The 27471-nt window shown below is 43.2% G+C and overlaps 1 protein-coding gene across 1 annotated transcript in view; it reads right to left on the reverse strand.

Annotated features, from left to right (window-relative positions):
- The window catches only part of MDN1 (midasin AAA ATPase 1), a 1255339-nt gene that overhangs the window by 525173 nt on the left and 702695 nt on the right, over positions 1–27471 (reverse strand). Inside the window, 2 exon segments of the mRNA XM_053710546.1 lie at positions 1088–1208; positions 1381–1494. Of these exon segments, the coding sequence (XP_053566521.1) occupies positions 1088–1208; positions 1381–1494 (235 nt within the window).

Genomic DNA, 27471 nt, shown 5'->3' on the forward strand with positions numbered 1-27471 from the left:
AGTAATGGATGATCCGTGGACTGGATACACTTAACAAGAGACATAACCATGTTTACTAATCAGATTGTTATTTCACCTGTGCTCCAGTTTAGATATCCTCAAAATGTGGCCTGTTGGGGAGGCCTAAGAACAGGTTTGAAAAACAGTTGCCTAGAAAAGTACCTTTGGTTGTGAACTAAAAAAAATATAAAGTTTTGATAGGTAAACAAATAAAAAAACAAAGGGACTATTACTGTTAAATGGAGTGATAGCAAAAATGCACCACCTGGGTTGACTTTACGGACCACCCAGCTAATATTAAACTAAAATTAGCGAATATTAAACTTTTTCACTGTTTATTGGACATCTTTTCATTAAATTACATTTATGTTAAATAACACAATTTGTGCCTTGGACAGCAAAAAAAAAAAAAAATGAACACTGCCACCACCTGGCTGGCTAAATTTTCTGTGGAGACCACTGGCTATAATTAGTCTATGATAAAAGTTGTTAGTCATTCCTTAATATATTACTATTAAAAACCCTGACTATAACTAGCTATAAAATCATTGATGTGGTAATTTTAATGATCATTCTCCTTTAAGAGGGGATAATCTTAAGCAGAAACTGTGCATCTATAGTATTCCCATCAAAAAGTTTGCAGTGGAAGTGATTCATTATCCCCATGTGCTATATGTGTAGGCTTCCAAACACAATATACACTATAAAAACCGACGATGGGCAAACGTTGCATGTTCCAGTTTTATACCATGTAGTTATTGAGAGCTACAAATCTTACCTTTTTTTTTTTTTTTTTTTTTTAACCTTGAAAATTATGAGACATGAGTCTATTCTTTTTTTTTTTTTTTCCAGAGGATATATGTAAGGATTCTAAGGCTTTATTATGGAGATATAGGATTATTTTATGACCAAATATCAAAGTAGAAAATGAGACTCATAGGTTTTAAAAGGTATTTTTTGTATCCTAAACCAGGGACAACGTTATTGAGGCATTTGTACTTTGTTATATACTAAAGTAGCACTGTTTATATTCCCTAGGGTAAAATGGTAAATAAAATACAAAAAACAACAATGAAAACAAACATACCTGTTTGCCAGACTGTTTAAAATGTCAACAGCTTCTCTTCCTTTTTCAAAGCTTACAGAATTGGTAACCTTGTTCAGGAGTTGCATGTTCCATCGTGCATCCAATGGGATACCGTTACTATCTGAGGAATTATTGGATTGTAAAAACATTTTAATTTTGGTAAAGATTAGGCAAACCAAAACATAAACTACACTTTTTCATAAGTACTCACTTGTGTATGTACTTGGATACAACATACATAAGAGGACAATAAATGCATTGTTAACATCTTGAACAACAGTCTAATCTCTTACCTGCAATGCTGCTCTGCAGTCGTTTCATGACAGTGCAAGTTTCCTTAAGAAGAGAACTGGAGTATAGTCTGCCCAAAGCATGTGCTCCTGCATCAATTTCTGCACGTATCTGATCTAATGGCAAAAAGGGAAGACAGTTATTTTAGCAAGAGAAGCCAATGTCAAAAAACAAAATTTATGCTTACCTGATAAATTTCTCTTTCCGGGCATGAAGAGTCCACAACTTCATTCCAATTACTAGTGGGATATTCAACTCCTGGCCAGCAGGAGGAGGCAAAGAGAAGCCAGCAGAGCTGCTAAGTGTTTCTTCCCTTACCCATAATCCCCAGTTATTCAGCCAAAGGAAAATGGAAAAAGAAGAAACACAAGGGTATGGAGGTGCCGAATTAAACTTAAAAAAAAAAAAAAAAAAAAAAAGGCGGGGTCATGGACTCTCCATGCCCGGAAAGAAAGAAATTTATCAGGTAAGCTTAAATTTTGTTTTCTTTCCTATGGCATGGAGAGTCCACAAATCATTCCAATTACCTGAGCTAGAGGACACAGAACAAAAAGGGAAGGAGAATAAGGCAGGAAGACCCAAACAGAAGGGACCACCGCTTGAAGAACCTTTCTCCCAAAAGAAGCCTCAGATGAGGCAAAAGTTTCAAATTTGTAGAATTTGGAAAAAGTATGCAAAGAGGACCATGTTCCTGCCTTGCTTCATTTTTGAAAGCCCAGGAAGAGGAGACAGCCCAAGTGGAATGAGCCTTAATTCTATCAGGAGGCTGTTGTCCAGCTATCTCATAAGCTAAATGGATAACACTTCTTAACCAGAGGTGGCCTTCTGAACTTTACGCTTCCCAGAGAAAACAACAAATAGGGAAGAAGATTGCCGAAAATCTTTAGTTGGTTGAAGGTAACACAACATCCAGGTTATGCAAAAGACGTTCCTTATGTGAAGAAGGATTAGGACAAAAAGGAGGAACAACAATTTCCTGATTAATGTTTCGATTCAACATAACCTTAGGGAGAAAACCCAGCTTAGTACAAAGGACTGCCTTATCTGCATGAAAAATAAGGTACGGGGAATCAGACTGCAGAGCCAAAAGCTCAAACTCTGCAAGCGGAAGAAATAGCAAGAAGAAACAAAACCTTCCAAGATAAAAATTTAATATCAACAGAATGCATCAGCTCAAACGGAGCCAGCTGCAAAACTTTAAGAACAAGGTTAAGACTCCAAGGAGGAGCAACAGGTTTAAACACAGGCCTGATTCTGACCAGGGCCTGAACAAAAGCTTGAACATCTGGCAAATCAGCCAGACGTTTGTGCAAAAGAATAGACAGTGCTGATATCTTACACTTCATAGTACTGACTGACAAACCTTTCTCCAGGCTCTCCTGAAGAAAGGATAAAATGCAGGGAATCCTCACCCAGCTCCAGGAGAAACCCTAAGATTTGCACCAATAAAGGTATTTACGCCATACCTTATAGTAAATCTTACAAGTAACAGGTTTAGGAGCCTGAAGCATGGTATCAATGACTGCATCAAAAAAAACCTGTCTACTCAAAACTAGGCGTTCAATCTCAAAGCAGTAAGCTTCAGAGAATCTAGATTTGGATGGAGGAAGGGACCCTGAAGTAGAAGGTCCTTCCTCAGAGGAAACCTCCAAGGTGGAAGAGAAGACATCTTCACCAGAGCCGCGAACCAGATCCTGCAAAGCCATGCAGGAACTATTAGAATTACAGATGCTCTCTCCTGTTTGATACAAGCAATGACTCATGGAAGGAGAGCAAACAGAGGAAATAGGTATGCCAGAGAGAGGATCCAAGGAACCGCTAGAGCATTTAAAAAAGTGGCCTAAAGAATCTCTTGACCTTGAACCGTACCTTGAAAGTTTGGCGTTTTGACGAGACGCCATCAGATCCAATTTCAGAACACCTCACCTAAGGATTATCATTAACACCACCTCCGGATGGAGAGCCCACTCTCCGGGATGAAAGGTCTGTCTGCTCAGAAAATCCGCCTCCCAGTTGTCCACTTCTGGAATGTGGATGGCCGATAGGAGACAATCGTGAGCTTCTGCCCACTGCAAAATGAGAGTCATCTCCTTCATTGCTAAGGAACTCAGAGTCCCCCCCTGATGGTTGATGTAAGCCACAGAGGTGATGTTGTCCAACTAGAATCTGATAAACCAGACTAAAGATAGTTGAGGCCAAGCTGTAAAGGCACTGAATATTGCTCTCAACTCCAAGATGTTTATGGGAAGAGAAAACTCCTCCAGAGTCCACAGGCCCTAGGCTTTTAATGAGCCCCAAACTGCTCCCCAGTCTAACAGGCTGGCGTCCATGGTCACAATCACACAGGAAGGTCTCGGGAAGCAAGTCCCCCGAGACAGATGGTCCTGTGAAATCCACTACGAGAGAGTTTCTTGTTAGGGGATCCATATCTATCCTCTGTGATAGATCTGAATGTTCTCCGTTCCATTGACACAGTATGCATAGATGCAGAGGTCTCAGATGGAACCGAGCAAAAGGAACAATGTCCAAGGAAGCCCCCATCAGATCAATCACCTCCATGCATTGAGCCACCGATGGACGCATAACAGACTGGATAGAAAGGCACGAAGACAGAAGTTTGGATTTTCTGGCATCCTTCAGGAAAATCTTCATGGACAGGGAATCTATGATTGTCCCTAAGAAACACACCCTTGTAGCTGGAACAAGGGAACTCTCTTCCAGATTCACTTTCCATCCGTAGGAACGAAGAAAAGACAACAACATCTCTGCATGAAAATTTGCTAGTCGCAAAGATGACGCCTGAACTAAAATGTCATCCAGATAAGGCACCAGCGCTATTCCCTGAGATCTGACGACAGCCAGGAGACCTCCCAGAACCTTTGTGATTATTCTGGGAGCGGTAGCAAGACCAAAAGGAAGGGCAACAAACTGGAAGTGCTTTCCAGGAAGGCAAACTTCAGAAACTGATGATGATCCCTGTGAATGGGAACGTGTAAATATGTATCCTTCAGGTCTAAGGTCGTCATAAACTGACCTTCCTGAACCAATGGAAGAATGAAACTAATAGTTTCCATTTTGAAGGACTGAACCCTGAGAAATTTGTCGAGGCACTTTAGGTCTAGAATGGGACAATAGAATCCTTGACCCTGTTCCTCTACAGGAACAATTACTTCCAGGGAGGATAGGTCCTCTACACAGTTGAAGAAGGCCTCCTTTACCTGGTTTGTGGATTGTCTTGACAGGAGAAAACAAATTATTCTTACCTGATAATTTTATTTCCATTGTGGGAAGGAGAGTGCACAGCTTCATTCATTACTTGTGGGAATTATGAACCTGGCCACAAGGAGGAGGCAAAGACACCCCCAGCCAAAGGCTTAAATACCTCCCCCACTCCCCTAATCCCCAGTCATTCTGTGGAGGGAACAAGGAACAGTAGGAGAAACATTAGGGTATACATGGAGCCAGAAGAATATATTAAATTTAAGGTCCGCCCATCGGAGATAAGGGCAGGGGCCGTGGACTCTCCTACCCACGATGGAAATAAAATTATCAGGTAAGCATAATTTATGTTTTCCATCTAAAGGGGAGGAGAGTCCACGGTTTCATTCATTACTTGTGGGAAACATATACCCAAGCTCTTGGAGGACACTGAATGAAACCGGGAGGGTAGAAAGGTGGACCCCTAATCTGAGGGCACCACAGCCTGTAGAACCTCTCTCCCAAAAACAGCTTCCATAGAAGCAAAAACGTCAAATTTGTAAAACTTAGTGAAGTTATGCAAGACCATTCCCACGGATTGAAAATCCGCCTCCCAGTTGTCTACACCCGGGATGTGGATCACAGAGAGCGAACAGTTGTGGGTCTCTGCCAACTCCAGGATCCAAGACAACTCCCTCATTGCCAGGGAGCTCCTCGTGCCCCCCTAGTGGTGATGTAAGCCACCAAGGTAATATTGTCTGTCTAGAACCTGATAAAGCTGAAGTCCCCCAGACGAGGACACGCCTTCAGAGCATTGTAGATAGCTCGAAGCTCCAGAATATGTATTGGAAGAAGAGCCTCTAATGGAAACCACTTCCCCTGTGCCATCCTGGCACCCCAAACAGCTCCCCATCCCGCCAGACTCGCGTCCGTGGTCACAATTTCCAAGGACGGTCTCAGGAAGGATGTTCCCATGGACAGGTGATCCGGGCAGATCCACCAGGAGAGGGAAAGCAGAGTCCGCACATCCATGTATATCGGCTGCGACAGATCGGAATGATCGCCGTTCCATTGTCTCAACATGCACAATTGAAGAGGTCTGAGATGAAACCTGGCGAATGGAATGATGTCCATGCTGGAGACGATGAGCCCAATCATCTCCATGCACTGATCTACAGATGGTCTCACTGTAGACTGGAGGGCAAGAGAGGTAGACGCCATCTTTGTGCGTCGCTTGTCTGTGAGAAAGATATTCATAGAGACGGAGTATATTCTTGTTCCCAAGAACTCCACCCTGGTACTGGGAACCAGGAGAACTCTTCTCTAGATACATCTTCCAACCGTGAGATTGAAGTAACTGCAGCAGGACCCTGGTGTTGGCCTCTTCCAGATGGGATAACAGCGCCTGAACCAGAATGTCGTCCAGGTAAGGCGCCACCGCGATGCCCTGGGATCTGGCTACTGCTAGAAAGGCCCCCAGAACCTTCATGAAGACTCTCGGGGCCATCACAAGACCGAAGGGAAAAGCCACGAACTGGAAATGCTGATCCAGAAAGGCAAACCTAAGGAACCTGAAATGGTCCCTGTGAATCCGAACATGAAGGTAGACATCCTTCAAGTCTATAGAGGTAATAAGCTACCCCTCTAGATCTAGGGGCAGAATGAATTAGATAGTTTCCATTTTTAACGATGGAACGGACAGGAACTTGTTTAAACATTTTAAGGTCCAGAATCGGGCAGAACGTGCCCTCCTTCTTTGGGACCACAAACAAATTGGAGTAATACCGTAGACCCATTTCTCCCTGGGGTACTGGTACAATAACCCCTAGAGCAGAGAGATATCGCACGCAACCCAGAAAGGCCTCTTTTTTCTGGCCTTGAAGACAGGTTTGACAGCAGGAATCTGCCCCTGGGCGGAGAGGACTTGAACCCTATACTGTAACCCTGGGCGACTATCTCCAGAACATCCTGCAACCAGACGTCTAATAACAGAGACAATCTACCCCCCACTCAGTTCGTAGACCAGTTGGGGGCCGCCCCTTCATGCGAACTTAGTCTCGGTGGGCTTCTTGTGCTGTTTAGACTTGTTCCAAGCTTGAGCAGGCTTCCATGGTCCCTTGGTTTGGTCTGCTTTCGCAGCGGGCTGTTGGCATTGCGCTCTACCTCCCCCCCCCACCCCACCGAAAGGGATGAAAATTAGCACCCTTAGGTTTTGCCTTCTTATCCTGAGTCTAGACCTGGATCGAACAGGATATTGCCCTTAAAAGGCAAAGACAGCAGCCTCGTCTTAGAGATCATGTCCGCCGACCACGATTTTAGCCACAGAGCCCTGTGTGCTAGAAACGAAAAACCTGATACCTTAGCATTCAGGTAGATAATCTGCATATTAGCGTCACGAATGAAGGAATTGGCCACCTGTAGGGCTCTAATCTTTTCATGCACCTCTTCGGAAGAGGGTTCACCCTCAATCATATCAAATAAGGCAACATCTTTCGTAACATGTTTTCCAACTTTTTATACATAGGCTCCTTGAACGAAGAACTATCCTCTAAAGGGATCGCCGTGCGCTTAGCGAGCGTGGAGATGGCGCCATCCACCTTGGGAATGGTCCCCCACAACTCTAGCTGGGCCTCCAGGACGGGAAAAAGCTTTTTAAAGTGAGAAGAGGGGGAAAAGGAAGAACCTAACCGCTCCCACTAGTTTTTTATAATGTTCGCCATCTTGACAGGAACCGGGAAAGTCTGGGAGACCACCCTGTCCTCGTAAACCTTATCCAACTTAGGAATGGAGGGCTCTTCTGGAAGCTTGGGTTCCGGAACCTCTAAAGTAGCAAGCACTTGCTTTAATAAAAAATGCAAGTTCTCCATCTTAAACCGAAAGCCGAGTTCCTCCGTTGCCAGAGGTTTAGATGACATGGACTCCGACCCCAAAAGGGCCCCTTACGAAGCGTTGGACGGGGCTTCGTCATCATACCACCCTACTCTGGCGTCTGATAGACAAATCCTGGGTCGGGTCGCTATGAAAAGCTCTACGCTTGCGCTTAGCAGAACGCAGCATAGATAACCTTAGCGAGTGCCGTTTCAAGCTGAGCCGTGAAATCAGGCGGCCAAGCAATCTCCCCTGAAGGGGTAACAGTCGGACCCTGGGGTGCTGCATGTGGGATAGGGGACACCATTGGGGAACGCACCTCACGAGACGGAGATCACTCAGAGGTGGACGGCTCATTAGTGCTAGACATTCTCTTATGTTTGGAAGTCGTAGCTTTCTCAAGGCATGTGGAACACAGATGCGCAGGCAGATGCGCAGGCTGGTCTACCGAAACCTCACAATAAACACAGGTATAGGACTTAGTTAAAGAGGGAGTACCCTCTCACGTGTCAGAATCCTCTATAGCTTTTAGAAAAAGAGAAGACAGGCACCTTTATAACCACCAATGGCTGGGGCACTCACCACCTCTTATGACCCGGACTGCAGAAACCATTCTTCTCCTCTGTTGCAGATCAGACCGGAAGTGAAGAGGCCCCACCTGGGCACAAGGATGTCTACGCAGGACTGCTTCTGCTGAGGAGAAAACGCGCCAAAAAAACATAATTTATGTAAGAACTTACCTGATAAATTCATTTCTTTCATATTAGCAAGAGTCCATGAGCTAGTGACGTATGGGATATACATTCCTACCAGGAGGGGCAAAGTTTGCCAAACCTCAAAATGCCTATAAATACACCCCTCACCACACCCACAATTCAGTTTAACGAATAGCCAAGAAGTGGGGTGATAAAAAAGTGCGAAAGCATATAAAATAAGGAATTGGAATAATTGTGCTTTATACAAAATCATAACCACCACAAAAAAAGGGCGGGCCTCATGGACTCTTGCTAATATGAAATAAATGAATTTATCAGGTAAGTTCTTACATAAATTATGTTTTCTTTCATGTAATTAGCAAGAGTCCATGAGCTAGTGACGTATGGGATAATGACTACCCAAGATGTGGATCTTTCCACACAAGAGTCACTAGAGAGGGAGGGACAAAATAAAGACAGCCAATTCCTGCTGAAAATAATCCACACCCAAAATAAAGTTTAATGAAAAACATAAGCAGAAGATTCAAACCGAAACCGCTGCCTGAAGTACTTTTCTACCAAAAACTGCTTCAGAAGAAGAAAATACATCAAAATGGTAGAATTTAGTAAAAGTATGCAAAGAGGACCAAGTTGCTGCTTTGCAAATCTGATCAACCGAAGCTTCATTCCTAAACGCCCAGGAAGTAGAAACTGACCTAGTAGAATGAGCTGTAATTTTCTGAGGCGGAGTTTTACCCAACTCAACATAGGCAAGATGAATTAAAGATTTCAACCAAGATGCCAAAGAAATGGCAGAAGCTTTCTGGCCTTTTCTAGAACCGGAAAAGATAACAAATAGACTAGAAGTCTTTCGGAAAGATTTAGTAGCTTCAACATAATATTTCAAAGCTCTAACAACATCCAAAGAATGCAACGATTTCTCCTTAGAATTCTTAGGATTAGGACATAATGAAGGAACCACAATTTCTCTACTAATGTTGTTGGAATTCACAACTTTAGGTAAAAATTCAAAAGAAGTTCGCAACACCGCCTTATCCTGATGAAAAATCAGAAAAGGAGACTCACAAGAAAACAGAATTTATGTTTACCTGATAAATTACTTTCTCCAACAGTGTGTCCGGTCCACGGCGTCATCCTTACTTGTGGGATATTCTCTTCCCCAACAGGAAATGGCAAAGAGTCCCAGCAAAGCTGGTCACATGATCCCTCCTAGGCTCCGCCTTCCCCAGTCATTCGACCGACGGACAGGAGGAAATATATATAGGAGAAACCATATGATACCGTGGTGACTGTAGTTAGAGAAAATAATTCATCAGACCTGATTAAAAAACCAGGGCGGGCCGTGGACCGGACACACTGTTGGAGAAAGTAATTTATCAGGTAAGCATAAATTCTGTTTTCTCCAACATTGGTGTGTCCGGTCCACGGCGTCATCCTTACTTGTGGGAACCAATACCAAAGCTTTAGGACACGGATGAAGGGAGGGAGCAAATCAGGTCACCTAAATGGAAGGCACCACGGCTTGCAAAACCTTTCTCCCAAAAATAGCCTCCGAAGAAGCAAAAGTATCAAATTTGTAAAATTTGGCAAAAGTGTGCAGTGAAGACCAAGTCGCTGCCTTACATATCTGGTCAACAGAAGCCTCGTTCTTGAAGGCCCATGTGGAAGCCACAGCCCTAGTGGAGTGAGCTGTGATTCTTTCAGGAGGCTGCCGTCCGGCAGTCTCATAAGCCAATCGGATAATGCTTTTAAGCCAAAAGGAAAGAGAGGTAGAAGTCGCTTTTTGACCTCTCCTTTTACCAGAATAAACAACAAACAAGGAAGATGTTTGTCTGAAATCTTTAGTAGCCTCTAAATAGAATTTTAGAGCATGGACTACTTCCAAAATGTGTAACAAACGTTCCTTCTTTGAAACTGGATTCGGACACAAAGAAGGTACAACTATCTCCTGGTTAATATTTTTGTTGGAAACAACTTTCGGAAGAAAACCAGGCTTAGTACGCAAAACCACTTTATCTGCATGGAACACCAGATAGGGCGGAGAACACTGCAGAGCAGATAACTCTGAAACTCTTCTAGCAGAAGAAATTACAACCAAAAACAAAACTTTCCAAGATAATAACTTAATATCTACGGAATGTAAGGGTTCAAACGGAACCCCTTGAAGAACTGAAAGAACTAGATTTAGACTCCAGGGAGGAGTCAAAGGTCTGTAAACAGGCTTGATCCTAACCAGAGCCTGAACAAATGCTTGAACATCTGGCACAGCTGCCAGTCTTTTGTGAAGTAAAACAGATAAAGCAGAGATCTGTCCCTTCAGAGAACTTGCAGATAATCCTTTCTCCAAACCTTCTTGTAGAAAGGATAGAATCTTAGGAATTTTTATCTTGTTCCATGGGAATCCTTTAGATTCACACCAACAGATATATTTTTTCCATATTTTATGGTAAATTTTTCTAGTTACAGGCTTTCTAGCCTGAATCAGAGTATCTATTACAGAATCTGAAAACCCACGCTTTGATAAAATCAAGCGTTCAATCTCCAAGCCGTCAGTTGGAGGGAAACCAGATTCGGATGTTCGAATGGACCCTGAACAAGAAGGTCCTGTCTCAAAGGTAGCTTCCATGGTGGAGCCGATGACATATTCACCAGGTCTGCATACCAAGTCCTGCGTGGCCACGCAGGAGCTATCAAGATCACCGAGGCCCTCTCCTGATTGATCCTGGCTACCAGCCTGGGGATGAGAGGAAACGGTGGGAATACATAAGCTAGGTTGAAGGTCCAAGGTGCTACTAGTGCATCTACTAGAGTCGCCTTGGGATCCCTGGATCTGGACCCGTAGCAAGGAACCTTGAAGTTCTGACGAGACGCCATCAGATCCATGTCTGGAATGCCCCATAATTGAGTTATTTGGGCAAAGATTTCCGGATGGAGTTCCCACTCCTCCGGATGGAATGTCTGACGACTCAGAAAATCCGCTTCCCAATTTTCCACTCCTGGGATGTAGATCGCAGACAAGTGGCAGGAGTGATCCTCCGCCCATTGAATTATCTTGGTCACTTCTTTCATCGCCAGGGAAGTCCTTGTTCCCCCCTGATGATTGATATATGCAACGGTCGTCATGTTGTCTGACTGAAACCTTATGAATTTGGCCTTTGCTAGTTGAGGCCAAGCTCTGAGAGCATTGAATATCGCTCTCAGTTCCAGAATGTTTATCGGGAGAAGAGACTCTTCCCGAGACCATAGACCCTGAGCTTTCAGGGATTCCCAGACCGCGCCCCAGCCCACTAGGCTGGCGTCGGTCGTGACAATGACCCACTCTGGTCTGCGGAAGCTCATTCCCTGTGACAGATTGTCCAGGGTCAGCCACCAACGGAGTGAATCTCTGGTCTTTTGATCTACTTGAATCGTCGGAGACAAGTCTGTATAATCCCCATTCCACTGTCTGAGCATGCACAGTTGTAATGGTCTTAGATGAATTCGTGCAAAAGGAACTATGTCCATTGTTGCAACCATCAATCCTATTACTTCCATGCACTGCGCTATGGAAGGACGAGGAACAGAATGAAGTACTTGACAAGAGCTTAGAAGTTTTGATTTTCTGACCTCTGTCACAAAAATCCTCATTTCTAAGGAATCTATTATTGTTCCCAAGAAGGGAACTCTTGTTGACGGGGACAGAGAACTTTTTTCTTTGTTCACCTTCCATCCGTGAGATCTGAGAAAGGCTAGGACAATGTCCGTATGAGCCTTTGCTTTTGACAGGGACGACGCTTGAATCAGGATGTCGTCCAAGTAAGGTACTACTGCAATGCCCCTTGGTCTTAGAACCGCTAGAAGGGACCCTAGTACCTTTGTGAAAATCCTTGGAGCAGTGGCTAATCCAAATGGAAGTGCCACAAACTGGTAATGCTTGTCCAGAAAAGCGAACCTTAGGAACCGATGATGTTCCTTGTGGATAGGAATATGTAGGTACGCATCCTTTAAATCCACGGTAGTCATAAATTGATTTTCCTGGATAGTAGGTAGGATCGTTCGAATAGTTTCCATTTTGAACGATGGTACCCTGAGAAATTTGTTTAGGATCTTTAGATCCAAAATTGGTCTGAATGTTCCCTCTTTTTTGGGAACTATGAACAGATTGGAATAAAATCCCATTCCTTGTTCTCTTATTGGAACTGGATGTATCACTCCCATCTTTAACAGGTCTTCTACACAATGTAAGAATGCCTGTCTCTATATTTGGTTTGAAGATAATTGAGACCTGCGGAACCTTCCCCTTGGGGGTAGTTCCTTGAATTCCAGGAGATAACCTTGAGAAACTATTTCTAGCGCCCAAGGATCCTGAACATCTCTTGCCCAAGCCTGAGCAAAGAGAGAAAGTCTGCCCCCCACTAGATCCGGTCCCGGATCGGGGGCTATCCCTTCATGCTGTTTTGGTAGCAGTGGTAGGCTTCTTGGCCTGTTTACCCTTGTTCCAGCCTTGCATTGGTTTCCAGGCTGGTTTGGGTTGTGAAGTATTACCCTCTTGCTTAGAGGATACAGAATTAGAGACTGGTCCGTTTCTGCGAAAGGGACGAAAATTAGGCTTATTATTAGCCTTAAAAGACCTATCCTGTGGGAGGGCGTGGCCCTTTCCCCCAGTGATGTCTGAAATAATCTCTTTCAAATCAGGTCCAAATAATGTTTTACCTTTGAAAGGAATGTTAAGCAATTTTGTCTTGGAAGACACATCCGCTTACCAAGACTTTAGCCAAAGCACTCTGCGCGCCACAACAGCAAACCCTGAATTTTTCGCCGCTAATCTAGCTAATTGCAAAGCGGCATCTAAAACAAAAGAGTTAGCCAATTTAAGTGCTTGAACTCTGTCCATAACCTCCTCATACGAAGATTCTTTACTGAGCGATTTTTCTAGTTCCTCGAACCAGAAACACGCTGCCGTAGTGACAGGAACAATGCATGAAATTGGTTGTAGAAGGTAACCTTGCTGTACAAAAATCTTTTTAAGCAAACCCTCTAATTTCTTATCCATAGGATCTTTGAAAGCACAACTATCTTCGATAGGAATAGTAGTGCGTTTGTTTAGAGTAGAAACCGCCCCCTCGACCTTGGGGACTGTCTGCCATAAGTCCTTTCTGGGGTCGACTATAGGAAATAATTTCTTAAATATAGGGGGGGAACAAAAGGTATGCCGGGCCTTTCCCACTCTTTATTTACTATGTCCGCCACCCGCTTGGGTATAGGAAAAGCGTCGGGGGGCACCGGAACCTCTAGGAACTTGTCCATCTTACACAATTTCTCTGGAATGACCAAATTGTCACAATCATCCAGAGTAGATAACACCTCCTTAAGCAGTGCGCGGAGATGTTCTAATTTAAATTTAAATGTCACAACATCAGGTTCAGCTTGATGAGAAATTTTTCCTGAATCTGAAATTTCTCCATCAGACAAAACCTCCCTCATGGCCCCTTGAGATTGGTGTGAGGGTATGTCAGAACAGTTATCATCAGCGTCCTCTTGCTCTTCAGTGTTTAAAACAGAGCAATCACGCTTTCTCTGATAAGTAGGCATTTTGGATAAAAGATTTGCTATGGAGTTATCCATTACAGCCGTTAATTGTTGCATGGTAATAAGTATTGGCGCACTAGATGTACTAGGGGCCTCCTGTGTGGGCATAACTGGTGTAGACACAGTAGGGGATGATGTAGTATCATGTTTACTCCCCTCATTTGAGGAATCATCTTGGGCAATATCATTATATGTTGCATTACTGTCCTTACTTTGTTTGGACACTATGGCACAATTATCACATAAATTTAAATGGGGAGACACATTGGCTTTCATACATATAGAACATAGCTTATCTGATGGTACAGACATGTTAAACAGGCTTAAACTTGTCAACAAAGCACAAAAAACGTTTTAAAATAAAACCGTTACTGTCACTTTAAATTTCAAACTGAAAACACTTTATTACTGAATATGTGAAAAAGTATGAAGGAATTGTTCAAAATTCACCAAAATTTCACCACAGTGTCTTAAAGCATTAAAAGTATTGCACACCAAATTTCAGAGCTTTAACCCTTAAATTAACGGAACCGGAGCCGTTTTTACATTTAACCCCTATACAGTCCCAGAATGAGGCTCTGTCTATAACTAGAAAGGCCCCCATCTGAAAAAGGTGTCCAACACAGTGCCTGCCGTTTTTCTAAACGTTCCCCAAGATTATAATACCAATAATTAGTTAGAATCTGCATAATATGCCTAGTACAGCAATTGTTTTAGCCCAGAAAAATGTCTACCAGTTTTTAAGCCCTTTTTGAAGCCCTTTATTCTTTTATGTTTAACTAAGAAAATGGCTTACCGGTCCCCATGAGGGGAAATGACAGCCTTCCAGCATTACATGGTCTTGTTAGAAATATGGCTAGTCATACCTTAAGCAGAAAAGACTGCTAACTGTTTCCCCCAACTGAAGTTACTTCATCTCAACAGTCCTGTGTGGAAACAGCAATCGATTTTAGTTACTGTCTGCTAAAATCATCTTCCTCTTACAAACAGAAATCTTCATCCTTTTCTGTTTCAGAGTAAATAGTACATACCAGCACTATTTTAAAATAACAAACACTTGATAGAAGAATAAAACTACATTTAAACACCAAAAAACTCTTAACCATCTCCGTGGAGATGTTGCCTGTGCAACGGCAAAGAGAATGACTGGGGTGGGCGGAGCCTAGGAGGGATCATGTGACCAGCTTTGCTGGGACTCTTTGCCATTTCCTGTTGGGGAAGAGAATATCCCACAAGTAAGGATGACGCCGTGGACCGGACACACCTATGTTGGAGAAACCAGGTTTAGTACGCAAAACCACCTTATCTGCATGGAACACCAGATAAGGAGGAGAACACTGCAGAGCAGATAACTCTGAAACTCTTCTAGCAGAAGAAATTGCAACCAAAAACAAAACTTTCCAAGATAATAATTTGATATCAACGGAATGTAGGGGCTCAAACGGAACCCCCTGAAGAACTGAAAGAACCAAATTGAGACTCCAAGGAGGAGTCAAAGGTTTGTAAACAGGCTTGATTCTAACCAGAGCCTGAACAAAAGCCTGAACATCTGGCACAGCCGCCAGCTTTTTGTGAAGTAAAACAGATAAAGCAGAAATCTGTCCCTTCAAAGAACTTGCAGATAATCCTTTCTCCAAACCTTCTTGAAGAAAGGATAGAATCTTAGGAATTTTTATCTTGTTCCATGGTAATCCTTTAGATTCACACCAACAGATATATTTTTTCCATATTTTATGGTAGATTTTTCTAGTTACAGGCTTTCTGGCCTGAACAAGAGTATCAATGACAGAATCTGAGAACCCTCGCTTTGATAAAATCAAGCGTTCAATCTCCAAGCAGTCAGTTGGAGTGAAACCAGATTCGGATGTTCGAACGGACCTTGAACAAGAAGGTCCTGTCTCAAAGGTAGCTTCCATGGTGGAGCCGATGACATATTCACCAGGTCTGCATACCAAGTCCTGCGTGGCCACGCAGGAGCTATCAAGATCACCGATGCCCTCTCCTGATTGATCCTGGCTACCAGCCTGGGGATGAGAGGAAACGGTGGGAATACATAAGCTAGGTTGAAGGTCCAAGGTGCTACTAGTGCATCTACTAGAGTCGCCTTGGGATCCCTGGATCTGGACCCGTAGCAAGGAACCTTGAAGTTCTGACGAGAGGCCATCAGATCCATGTCTGGAATGCCCCACAATTGAGTTATTTGGGCAAAGATTTCCGGATGGAGTTCCCACTCCCCCGGATGAAATGTCTGACGACTCAGAAAATCCGCTTCCCAATTTTCCACGCCTGGGATGTGGATTGCAGACAAGTGGCAGGAGTGAGTCTCCGCCCATTGAATCATTTTGGTCACTTCTTCCATCGCCAGGGAACTCCTTGTTCCCCCCTGATGGTTGATATACGCAACAGTCGTCATGTTGTCTGATTGAAACCGTATGAATTTGGCCTTTGCTAGCTGAGGCCAAGCCTTGAGAGCATTGAATATCGCTCTCAGTTCCAGAATGTTTATCGGGAGAAGAGATTCTTCCCGAGACCAAAGACCCTGAGCTTTCAGGGGTTCCCAGACCGCGCCCCAGCCTACCAGACTGGCGTCGGTCGTGACAATGACCCACTCTGGTCTGCGGAAGCTCATCCCCTGTGACAGGTTGTCCAGGGTCATCCACCAACGGAGTGAATCTCTGGTCCTCTGATCTACTTGTATCGTCGGAGAAAAGTCTGTATAATCCCCATTCCACTGACTGAGCATGCACAGTTGTAATGGTCTCAGATGAATTCGCGCAAAAGGAACTATGTCCATTGCCGCGACCATCAAACCTATTACTTCCATGCACTGTGCTATGGAAGGAAGAAGAACAGAATGAAGAACTTGACAAGAGCTTAGAAGTTTTGATTTTCTGGCCTCCGTCAGAAAAATCCTCATTTCTAAGGAGTCTATTATTGTTCCCAAGAAGGGAACTCTTGTTGACGGAGAAAGAGAACTTTTTTCTACGTTCACTTTCCACCCGTGAGATCTGAGAAAGGCCAGGACAATGTCTGTATGAGCCTTTGCTTGTGGTAGGGACGACGCTTGAATCAGTATGTCGTCCAAGTAAGGTACTACTGCAATGCCCCTTGGTCGTAGCACCGCTAGAAGGGACCCTAGTACCTTTGTGAAAATTCTTGGAGCAGTGGCTAATCCGAATGGAAGTGCCAAAAACTGGTAATGCTTGTCCAGAAAGGCGAACCTTAGGAACCGATGATGTTCCTTGTGGATAGGAATATGTAGATACGCATCCTTTAAATCCACCGTGGTCATGAATTGACCTTCCTGGATGGAAGGAAGAATTGTCCGAATGGTTTCCATTTTGAACAATGGAACCTTGAGAAACTTGTTTAGGATCTTGAGATCTAAGATTGGTCTGAATGTTCCCTCTTTTATGGGAACTATGAACAGATTGGAGTAGAATCCCATCCCTTGTTCTCCTAATGGAACAGGATGAATCACTCCCATTTTTAACAGGTCTTCTACACAATGTAAGAATGCCTGTCTTTTTATGTGGTCTGAAGACAATTGAGACCTGTGGAACCTCCCCCTTGGGGGAAGCTCCTTGAATTCCAGAAGATAACCTTGGGAGACTATTTCTAGCGCACAAGGATCCAGAACATCTCTTGCCCAAGCCTGAGCGAAGAGAGAAAGTCTGCCCCCCACCAGATCCGGTCCCAGATCGGGGGCCAACATCTCATGCTGTCTTGGTAGCAGTGGCAGGTTTCTTGGCCTGCTTACCTTTGTTCCAGCCTTGCATTGGCCTCCAGGCTGGCTTGGTTTGAGAAGTATTACCCTCTTGCTTAGAGGATGTAGCACTTGGGGCTGGTCCGTTTCTGCGAAAGGGACGAAAATTTGGTTTATTTTTAGCCTTGAAAGACCTATCCTGAGGAAGGGCGTGGCCCTTACCCCCAGTGATATCAGAAATAATCTCTTTCAAGTCAGGGCCAAACAGCGTTTTCCCCTTGAAAGGTATCTTAAGCAATTTGTTCTTGGAAGACGCATCCGCTGACCAAGATTTTAGCCAAAGCGCTCTGCGCGCCACAATAGCAAATCCTGAATTTTTCGCCGCTAATCTAGCCAATTGCAAAGTGGCGTCTAAAGTAAAAGAGTTAGCCAATTTAAGAGCATGAATTCTGTCCATAATCTCCTCATAAGAAGAATCTTTATTGAGCGACTTTTCTAGTTCATCGAACCAGAAACACGCTGCTGTAGTGACAGGAACCATGCATGAAATTGGTTGTAGAAGGTAACCTTGCTGAACAAACATCTTTTTAAGCAAACCCTCTAATTTTTTATCCATAGGATCTTTAAAAGCACAACTATCTTCTATAGGGATAGTAGTGCGTTTGTTTAGAGTAGAAACCGCCCCCTCGACCTTGGGGACTGTCTGCCATAAGTCCTTTCTGGGGTCGACCATAGGAAACAATTTCTTAAATATAGGGGGAGGGACAAAAGGTATGCCGGGCCTTTCCCATTCTTTGTTTACAATGTCCGCCACCCGCTTGGGTATAGGAAAAGCTTCGGGGGGCCCCGGGACCTCTAGGAACTTGTCCATCTTACATAATTTCTCTGGAATGACCAAATTCTCACAATCATCCAGAGTAGATAACACCTCCTTAAGCAGAGCGCGGAGATGTTCCAATTTAAATTTGAATGTAATCACATCAGGTTCAGCTTGTTGAGAAATTTTCCCTGAATCTGAAATTTCTCCCTCAGACAAAACCTCCCTGGCCCCCTCAGACTGGTGTAAGGGCATTTCAGAACCATTATCATCAGCGTCCTCATGCTCTTCAGTATTTTCTAAAACAGAGCAGTCGCGCTTTCGCTGATAAGTGGGCATTTTGGCTAAAATGTTTTTGATAGAATTATCCATTACAGCCGTTAATTGTTGCATAGTAAGGAGTATTGGCGCACTAGATGTACTAGGGGCCTCCTGTGTGGGCAAGACTGGCGTAGACGAAGGAGGGGATGATGCAGTACCATGCTTACTCCCCTCACTTGAGGAATCATCTTGGGCATCATTTTCTCTAAATTTTGTGTCACATAAATCACATCTATTTAAATGAGAAGGAACCTTGGCTTCCTCACATACAGAACATAGTCTATCTAATAGTTCAGACATGTTAAACAGGCATAAACTTGATAACAAAGTCCAAAAAACGTTTTAAAATAAAACCGTTACTGTCACTTTAAATTTTTAAACTGAACACACTTTATTACTGAAAATGTGAAAAAGTATGAAGGAATTGTTCAAAATTCACCAAAATTTCACCACAGTGTCTTAAAGCCTTAAAAGTATTGCACACCAAATTTGAAAGCTTTAACTCTTAAAATAACGGAACCGGAGCCGTTTTTATATTTAACCCCTATACAGTCCCTGGTATCTGCTTTGCTGAGACCCAACCAAGCCCAAAGGGGAATACGATACCAAATGACGCCTTCAGTAAGCTTTTTCAATGTATCTGAGCTCCTCACACATGCATCTGCATGCCTTGCTTCCAAAAAACAACTGCGCAATAGAGGCGCGAAAATGAGGCTCTGCCTATGATTAGAGAAGGCCCCCAGTGAAAAAGGTGTCCAATACAGTGCCTGCCGGTTATTTTACATAATTCCCAAGAATAAAATAACTCCTCAAAGCTATGAAGTATTAAAAATGCCTATAAATCAAACGTTTTAGCCCAGAAAAATGTCTACCAGTCTTTAAAGCCCTTGTGAAGCCCTTTATTCTTATTTAATAAAAATGGCTTACCGGATCCCATAGGGAAAATGACAGCTTCCAGCATTACCAAGTCTTGTTAGAAATGTGTCATACCTCAAGCAGCAAAAGTCTGCTCACTGTTTCCCCCAACTGAAGTTAATTCCTCTCAACAGTCCTGTGTGGAAACAGCCATCGATTTTAGTAACGGTTGCTAAAATCATTTTCCTCTTACAAACAGAAATCTTCATCTCTTTTCTGTTTCAGAGTAAATAGTACATACCAGCACTATTTTAAAATAACAAACTCTTGATTGAAGAATAAAAACTAAATTTAAACACCAAAAAACTCTAAGCCATCTCCGTGGAGATGTTGCCTGTACAACGGCAAAGAGAATGACTGGGGAAGGCGGAGCCTAGGAGGGATCATGTGACCAGCTTTGCTGGGCTCTTTGCCATTTCCTGTTGGGGAAGAGAATATCCCACAAGTAAGGATGACGCCGTGGACCGGACACACCTATGTTGGAGAAAGAGCAGATAATTCAGAAACTCTTCTGGCAGAAGAGATGGCTAAAAGGAACAAAACTTTCCAAGAAAGTAATTTAATGTCCAATGAATGCATAGGTTCAAATGGAGGAGCTTGAAGAGCCCCCAGAACCAAATTCAAACTCCAAGGAGGAGAAATTGACTTAATGACAGGCTTTATACGAACCAAAGCTTGTACAAAACAATGAATATCAGGAAGAATAGCAATCTTTCTGTGAAAAAGAACAGAAAGAGCAGAGATTTGTCCTTTCAAGGAACTTGCAGACAAACCCTTATCTAAACCATCCTGAAGAAACTAATATTCTCGGTAATCTAAAAGAATGCCAAGAAAAAAGATGAGAAAGACACCAAGAATTATAAGTCTTCCAGACTCTATAATATATCTCTCTAGATACAGATTTACGAGCCTGTAACATAGTATTAATCACAGAGTCAGAGAAACCTCTGTGACCAAGAATCAAGCGTTCAATCTCCATACCTTTAAATTTAAGGATTTCAGATCCTGATGGAAAAAAGGACCTTGAGACAGAAGGTCTGGTCTTAACGGAAGAGTCCACGGTTGGCAAGAGGCCATCCGGACAAGATCCGCATACCAAAACCTGTGAGGCCATGCCGGAGCTACCAGCAGAACAAACGAGCATTCCTTCAGAATCTTGGAGATTACTCTTGGAAGAAGAACTAGAGGCGGAAAGATATAGGCAGGATGATACTTCCAAGGAAGTGATAATGCATCCACTGCCTCCGCCTGAGGATCCCGGGATCTGGACAGATACCTGGGAAGTTTCTTGTTTAGATGAGACGCCATCAGATCTATTTCTGGAAGTTCCCACATTTGAACAATCTGAAGAAATACCTCTGGGTGAAGAGACCATTCGCCCGGATGCAACGTTTGGCGACTGAGATAATCCGCTTCCCAATTGTCTATACCTGGGATATGAACCGCAGAGTTTAGACAGAAGCTGGATTCCGCCCAAACCAAAATTCGAGATACTTCTTTCATAGCCAGAGGACTGTGAGTCCCTCCTTGATGATTGATGTATGCCACAGTTGTGACATTGTCTGTCTGAAAACAAATGAACGATTCTCTCTTCAGAAGAGGCCAAAACTGAAGAGCTCTGAAAATTGCACGGAGTTCCAAAATATTGATCGGTAATCTCACCTCCTGAGATTCCCAAACTCCTTGTGCCGTCACCTGTGAGACTTGCATCTGTTGAAATTACAGTCCAGGTCGGAAGCACAAAAGAAGCCCCCTGAATTAAACGATGGTGATCTGTCCACCACGTTAGAGAGTGTCGAACAATCGGTTTTAAAGATATTAATTGAGATATCTTTGTGTAATCCTTGCACCATTGATTCAGCATACAGAGCTGAAGAGGTCGCATGTGAAAACGAGCAAAGGGGATCGCGTCCGATGCAGCAGTCATAAGACCTAGAATTTCCATGCATAAGGCTACTGAAGGGAATGATTGTGACTGAAGGTTTCGACAAGCTGTAATTAATTTTAGACGTCTCTTGTCTGTTAAAGACAGAGTCATGGACACTGAATCCATCTGGAAACCCAGAAAGGTTACCCTTGTCTGAGGAATCAATGAACTTTTTGGTAAATTGATCCTCCAACCATGATCTTGAAGAAACAACACAAGTCGATTCGTATGAGATTCTGCTAAATGTAAAGACTGAGCAAGTACCAAGATATCGTCCAAATAAGGAAATACCACAATACCCTGTTCTCTGATTACAGACAGAAGGGCACCGAGAACCTTTGTAAAAATTCTTGGAGCTGTAGCTAGGCCAAACGGCAGAGCCACAAACTGGTAATGCTTGTCCAGAAAAGAGAATCTCAGGAACTGATAATGATCTGGATGAATCGGAATATGCAGATATGCATCCTGTAAATCTATTGTGGACATATAATTCCCTTGCTGAACAAAAGGCAAGATAGTCCTTACAGTTACCATCTTGAACGTTGGTATCCTTACATAACGATTCAATATTTTTAGATCCAGAACTGGTCTGAAGGAATTCTCCTTCTTTGGTACAATGAAGAGATTTGAATAAAACCCCATCCCCTGTTCCGGAACTGGAACTGGCATAATTACTCCAGTCAACTCTAGATCTGAAACACAATTCAGAAATGCTTGAACTTTCACTGGATTTACTGGGACACGGGAAAGAAAAAATCTCTTTGCAGGAGGTCTCATCTTGAAACCAATTCTGTACCCTTCTGAAACAATGTTCTGAATCCAAAGATTGTGAACAGAATTGATCCAAATTTACTTGAAAAAACGTAACCTGCCCCCTACCAGCTGAGCTGGAATGAGGGCCGCACCTTCATGTGGACTTAGAAGCAGGCTTTGCCTTTCTAGCTGGCTTGGATTTATTCCAGACTGGATATGGTTTCCAAACTGAAACTGCTCCTGAGGATGAAGGATCAGGCTTTTGTTCTTTGTTGAAACGAAAGGAACGAAAACGATTATTAGCCCTGTTTTTACCTTTAGATTTTTTATCCTGTGGTAAAAAAGTTCCTTTCCCACCAGTAACAGTTGAAATAATAGAATCCAACTGAGAACCAAATAATTTGTTACCCTGGAAAGAAATAGAAAGTAGAGTTGATTTAGAAGCCATATCAGCATTCCAAGTTTTAAGCCATAAAGCTCTTCTAGCTAAAATAGCTAGAGACATAAACCTGACATCAACTCTGATAATATCAAAAATGGCATCACAGATAAAATTATTAGCATGCTGAAGAAGAATAATAATATCATGAGAATCATGATGTGTTACTTGTTGCGCTAAAGTTTCCAACCAAAAATTTGAAGCTGCAGCAACATCAGCCAAAGATATAGCAGGTCTAAGAAGATTACCTGAACACAGATAAGCTTTTCTTAGAAAGGATTCAATTTTCCTATCTAAAGGATCCTTAAACGAAGTACCATCTGACGTAGGAATAGTAGTACGTTTAGCAAGGGTAGAAATAGCCCCATCAATTTTAGGGATTTTGTCCCAAAATTCTAATCTGTCAGACAGCACAGGATATAAATGCTTAAAACGTTTAGAAGGAGTAAATTAATTACCCAATTTATCCCATTCTTTGGAAATTACTGCAGAAATAGCATTAGGAACAGGAAAAACTTCTGGAATAACCACAGGAGCTTTAAATACCTTATCCAAACGTTTAGAATTAGTATCAAGAGGACCAGAATCCTCTATTTCTAAAGCAATTAGTACTTCTTTAAGTAAAGAACGAATAAATTCTATTTTAAATAAATATGAAGATTTATCAGCATCAACCTCTGAGACAGAATCCTCTGAACCAGAAGAGTCATCAGAATCAGAATGATGATGTTCATTTAAAAATTCATCTGTAGGGAGAGAAGTTTTAAAAGATTTTTTACGTTTACTAGAAGGAGAAATAACAGACATAGCCTTCTTTATGGATTCAGAAACAAAATCTCTTATGTTATCCGGAACATTCTGCACCTTAGATGTTGAAGGAACTGCAACAGGCAATGGTACTTTACTAAAGGAAATATTATCTGCATTAACAAGTTTGTCATGACAATCAATACAAACAACAGCCGGAGGAATAGCTACCAAAAGTTTACAGCAGATACACTTAGCTTTGGTAGATCCAGCACTAGACAGCGATTTTCCTGTAGTATCTTCTGACTCAGATGCAACGTGAGACATCTTGCAATATGTAAGAGAAAAAATAACATATAAAGCAAAATTGATCAAATTCCTTAAATGACAGTTTCAGGAATGGGAAAGAATGCCAAAGAACAAGCTTCTAGCAACCAGAAGCAATAAAAAATGAGACTTAAATAATGTGGAGATAAAAGCGACGCCCATATTTTTTAGCGCCAAATCAGACGCCCACATTATTTGGCGCCTAAATGCTTTTGGCGCCAAAATGACGCCACATCCGGAACGCCGACATCTTTGGCGCAAAATAACGTCAAAAAAATGACGCAACTTCCGGCGACACGTATGACGCCGGAAACGGAAAAGAATTTTTGCGCCAAAAAAGTCCGCGCCAAGAATGACGCAATAAAATGAAGCATTTTCAGCCCCCGCGAGCCTAACAGCCCACAGGGAAAACATAATTTATGCTTACCTGATAAATTTCTTTCTTCTGTTGTGTGATCAGTCCACGGGTCATCATTACTTCTGGGATATAACTCCTCCCCAACAGGAAATGCAAGAGGATTCACCCAGCAGAGCTGCACATAGCTCCTCCCCTCTACGTCACTCCCAGTCATTCGACCAAGAATCAACGAGAAAGGAGAAACCAAGGGTGAAGTGGTGACTGGAGTATAATTTAAAAGATATTTACCTGCCTTAAAAAACAGGGCGGGCCGTGGACTGATCACACAACAGAAGAAAGAAATTTATCAGGTAAGCATAAATTATGTTTTCTTCTGTTATGTGTGATCAGTCCACGGGTCATCATTACTTCTGGGATACCAATACCAAAGCAAAAGTACACGGATGACGGGAGGGATAGGCAGGCTCATTATACAGAAGGAACCACTGCCTGAAGAACCTTTCTCCCAAAAATAGCCTCCGAAGAAGCAAAAGTGTCAAATTTGTAAAATTTGGAAAAAGTATGAAGCGAAGACCAAGTTGCAGCCTTGCAAATCTGTTCAACAGAGGCCTCATTCTTAAAGGCCCAAGTGGAAGCCACAGCTCTAGTAGAATGAGCTGTAATTCTTTCAGGAGGCTGCTGTCCAGCAGTCTCATAGGCTAAACGAATTATACTGCGAAGCCAGAAGGAGAGAGAGGTAGCCGAAGCCTTATGACCTCTCCTCTGACCAGAGTACACGAGAAACAGGGAAGACGTTTGTCGAAAATCCTTAGTTGCCTGCAAGTAGAACTTGAGGGCACGAACTACATCCAGATTGTGTAGAAGACGTTCCTTCTTTGAGGAAGGATTCGGGCACAGGGAAGGCACCACGATCTCTTGATTGATGTTCCTGTTAGTGACTACCTTAGGTAAGAACCCAGGTTTTGTACGCAGAACTACCTTATCTGAATGAAAAATCAAATAAGGAGAATCACAATGTAAAGCTGATAACTCAGAGACTCTCCGAGCCGAAGAAATAGCCATTAAAAATAACACTTTCCAAGATAACAACTTTATATCAATGGAATGAAGGGGTTCAAACGGAACTCCTTGTAGAACGTTAAGAACAAGGTTTAAACTCCATGGCGGAGCAACAGTTTTAAACACAGGCTTGATCCTAGCTAAAGCCTGACAAAAGGCCTGGACGTCTGGATTTTCTGACAGACGCCTGTGTAACAAGATGGACAGAGCTGAGATCTGTCCCTTTAATGAACTAGCCGATAAACCCTTTTCTAAACCTTCTTGTAGAAAGGACAATATCCTAGGAATCCTAACCTTACTCCAGGAGTAACCTTTGGATTCGCACCAGTATAGGTATTTACGCCATATCTTATGGTAAATCCTTCTGGTAACAGGCTTCCTAGCCTGTATCAGGGTATCAATAACCGACTCAGAAAAACCACGTTTTGATAAAATCAAGCGTTCAATTTCCAAGCAGTCAGCTTCAGAGAAGTTAGATTTTGATGTTTGAAGGGACCCTGTATCAGAAGGTCCTGTCTTAGAGGTAGAGACCAAGGCGGACAGGATGACATGTCCACTAGATCTGCATACCAAGTCCTGCGTGGCCATGCAGGCGCTATTAGAATCACTGATGCTCTCTCCTGTTTGATTTTGGCAATCAATCGAGGAAGCAGCGGGAAGGGTGGAAACACATAAGCCATCCCGAAGTTCCAAGGTGCTGTCAAAGCATCTATCAGAACCGCTCCCGGATCCCTGGATCTGGACCCGTAGCGAGGAAGTTTGGCGTTCTGGCGAGACGCCATGAGATCTATCTCTGGTTTGCCCCAACTTCGAAGTATTTGGGCAAAGACCTCCGGATGAAGTTCCCACTCCCCCGGATGAAAAGTCTGGCGACTCAAGAAATCCGCCTCCCAGTTCTCCACTCCCGGGATGTGGATTGCTGACAGGTGGCAAGAGTGAGACTCTGCCCAGCGAATTATCTTTGATACTTCCATCATTGCTAGGGAGCTTCTTGTCCCTCCTTGATGGTTGATGTAAGCTACAGTTGTGATGTTGTCCGACTGAAACCTGATGAACCCCCGAGTTTTTAACTGGGGCCAAGCCAGAAGGGCATTGAGAACTGCTCTCAATTCCAGAATGTTTATTGGCAGGAGACTTTCCTCCTGATTCCATTGTCCCTGAGCCTTCAGAGAATTCCAGACAGCGCCCCAACCTAGTAGGCTGGCGTCTGTTGTTACAATTGTCCAGTCCGGCCTGCTGAATGGCATCCCCCTGGACAGATGTGGCCGAGAAAGCCACCATAGAAGAGAGTTTCTGGTCTCTTGATCCAGATTCAGAGTAGGGGACAAGTCTGAGTAATCCCCATTCCACTGACTCAGCATGCACAATTGCAGCGGTCTGAGATGTAGACGTGCAAAGGGTACTATGTCCATTGCTGCTACCATTAAGCCGATCACCTCCATGCATTGAGCTACTGACGGGAGTTGAATGGAATGAAGGACACGGCATGCATTTAGAAGCTTTGTTAATCTGTCTTCTGTCAGATAAATCTTCATTTCTACAGAATCTATAAGAGTCCCCAAGAATGGAACTCTTGTGAGAGGAAAGAGAGAACTCTTCTTTTCGTTCACTTTCCATCCATGCGACCTTAGAAAAGCCAGAACTAACTCTGTATGAGACTTGGCAGTTTGAAAGCTTGAAGCTTGTATCAGAATGTCGTCTAGGTACGGAGCTACCGAAATTCCTCGCGGTCTTAGTACCGCCAGAAGGGCACCCAGAACCTTTGTGAAGATTCTTGGAGCCGTAGCCAATCCGAATGGAAGAGCTACAAACTGGTAATGCCTGTCTAAGAAGGCAAACCTTAGATACCGGTAATGATCTTTGTGAATCGGTATGTGAAGGTAAGCATCCTTTAAATCCACTGTGGTCATGTACTGACCCTTTTGGATCATGGGTAAGATTGTCCGAATAGTTTCCATTTTGAACGATGGAACTCTTAGGAATTTGTTTAGGATCTTTAAATCCAAGATTGTCCTGAAAGTTCCCTCTTTTTTGGGAACCACAAACAGGTTTGAGTAAAACCCTTGTCCTTGTTCCGACCGCGGAACCGGATGGATCACTCCCATTAATAACAGATCTTGTACACAGCGTAGAAACGCTTCTTTCTTTATCTGGTTTGTTGACAACCTTGACAGATGAAATCTCCCTCTTGGGGGAGAGAATTTGAAGTCTAGAAGGTATCCCTGAGATATGATCTCTAGCGCCCAGGGATCCTGAACATCTCTTGCCCAAGCCTGGGCGAAGAGAGAGAGTCTGCCCCCCACTAGATCCGGTCCCGGATCGGGGGCCCTCGATTCATGCTGTCTTTGGGGCAGCAGCAGGTTTCCTGGCCTGC

This window comes from Bombina bombina, chromosome 4 (genome assembly GCF_027579735.1).
Source record: "Bombina bombina isolate aBomBom1 chromosome 4, aBomBom1.pri, whole genome shotgun sequence".
Taxonomy (NCBI): Eukaryota; Metazoa; Chordata; class Amphibia; order Anura; family Bombinatoridae; genus Bombina; species Bombina bombina.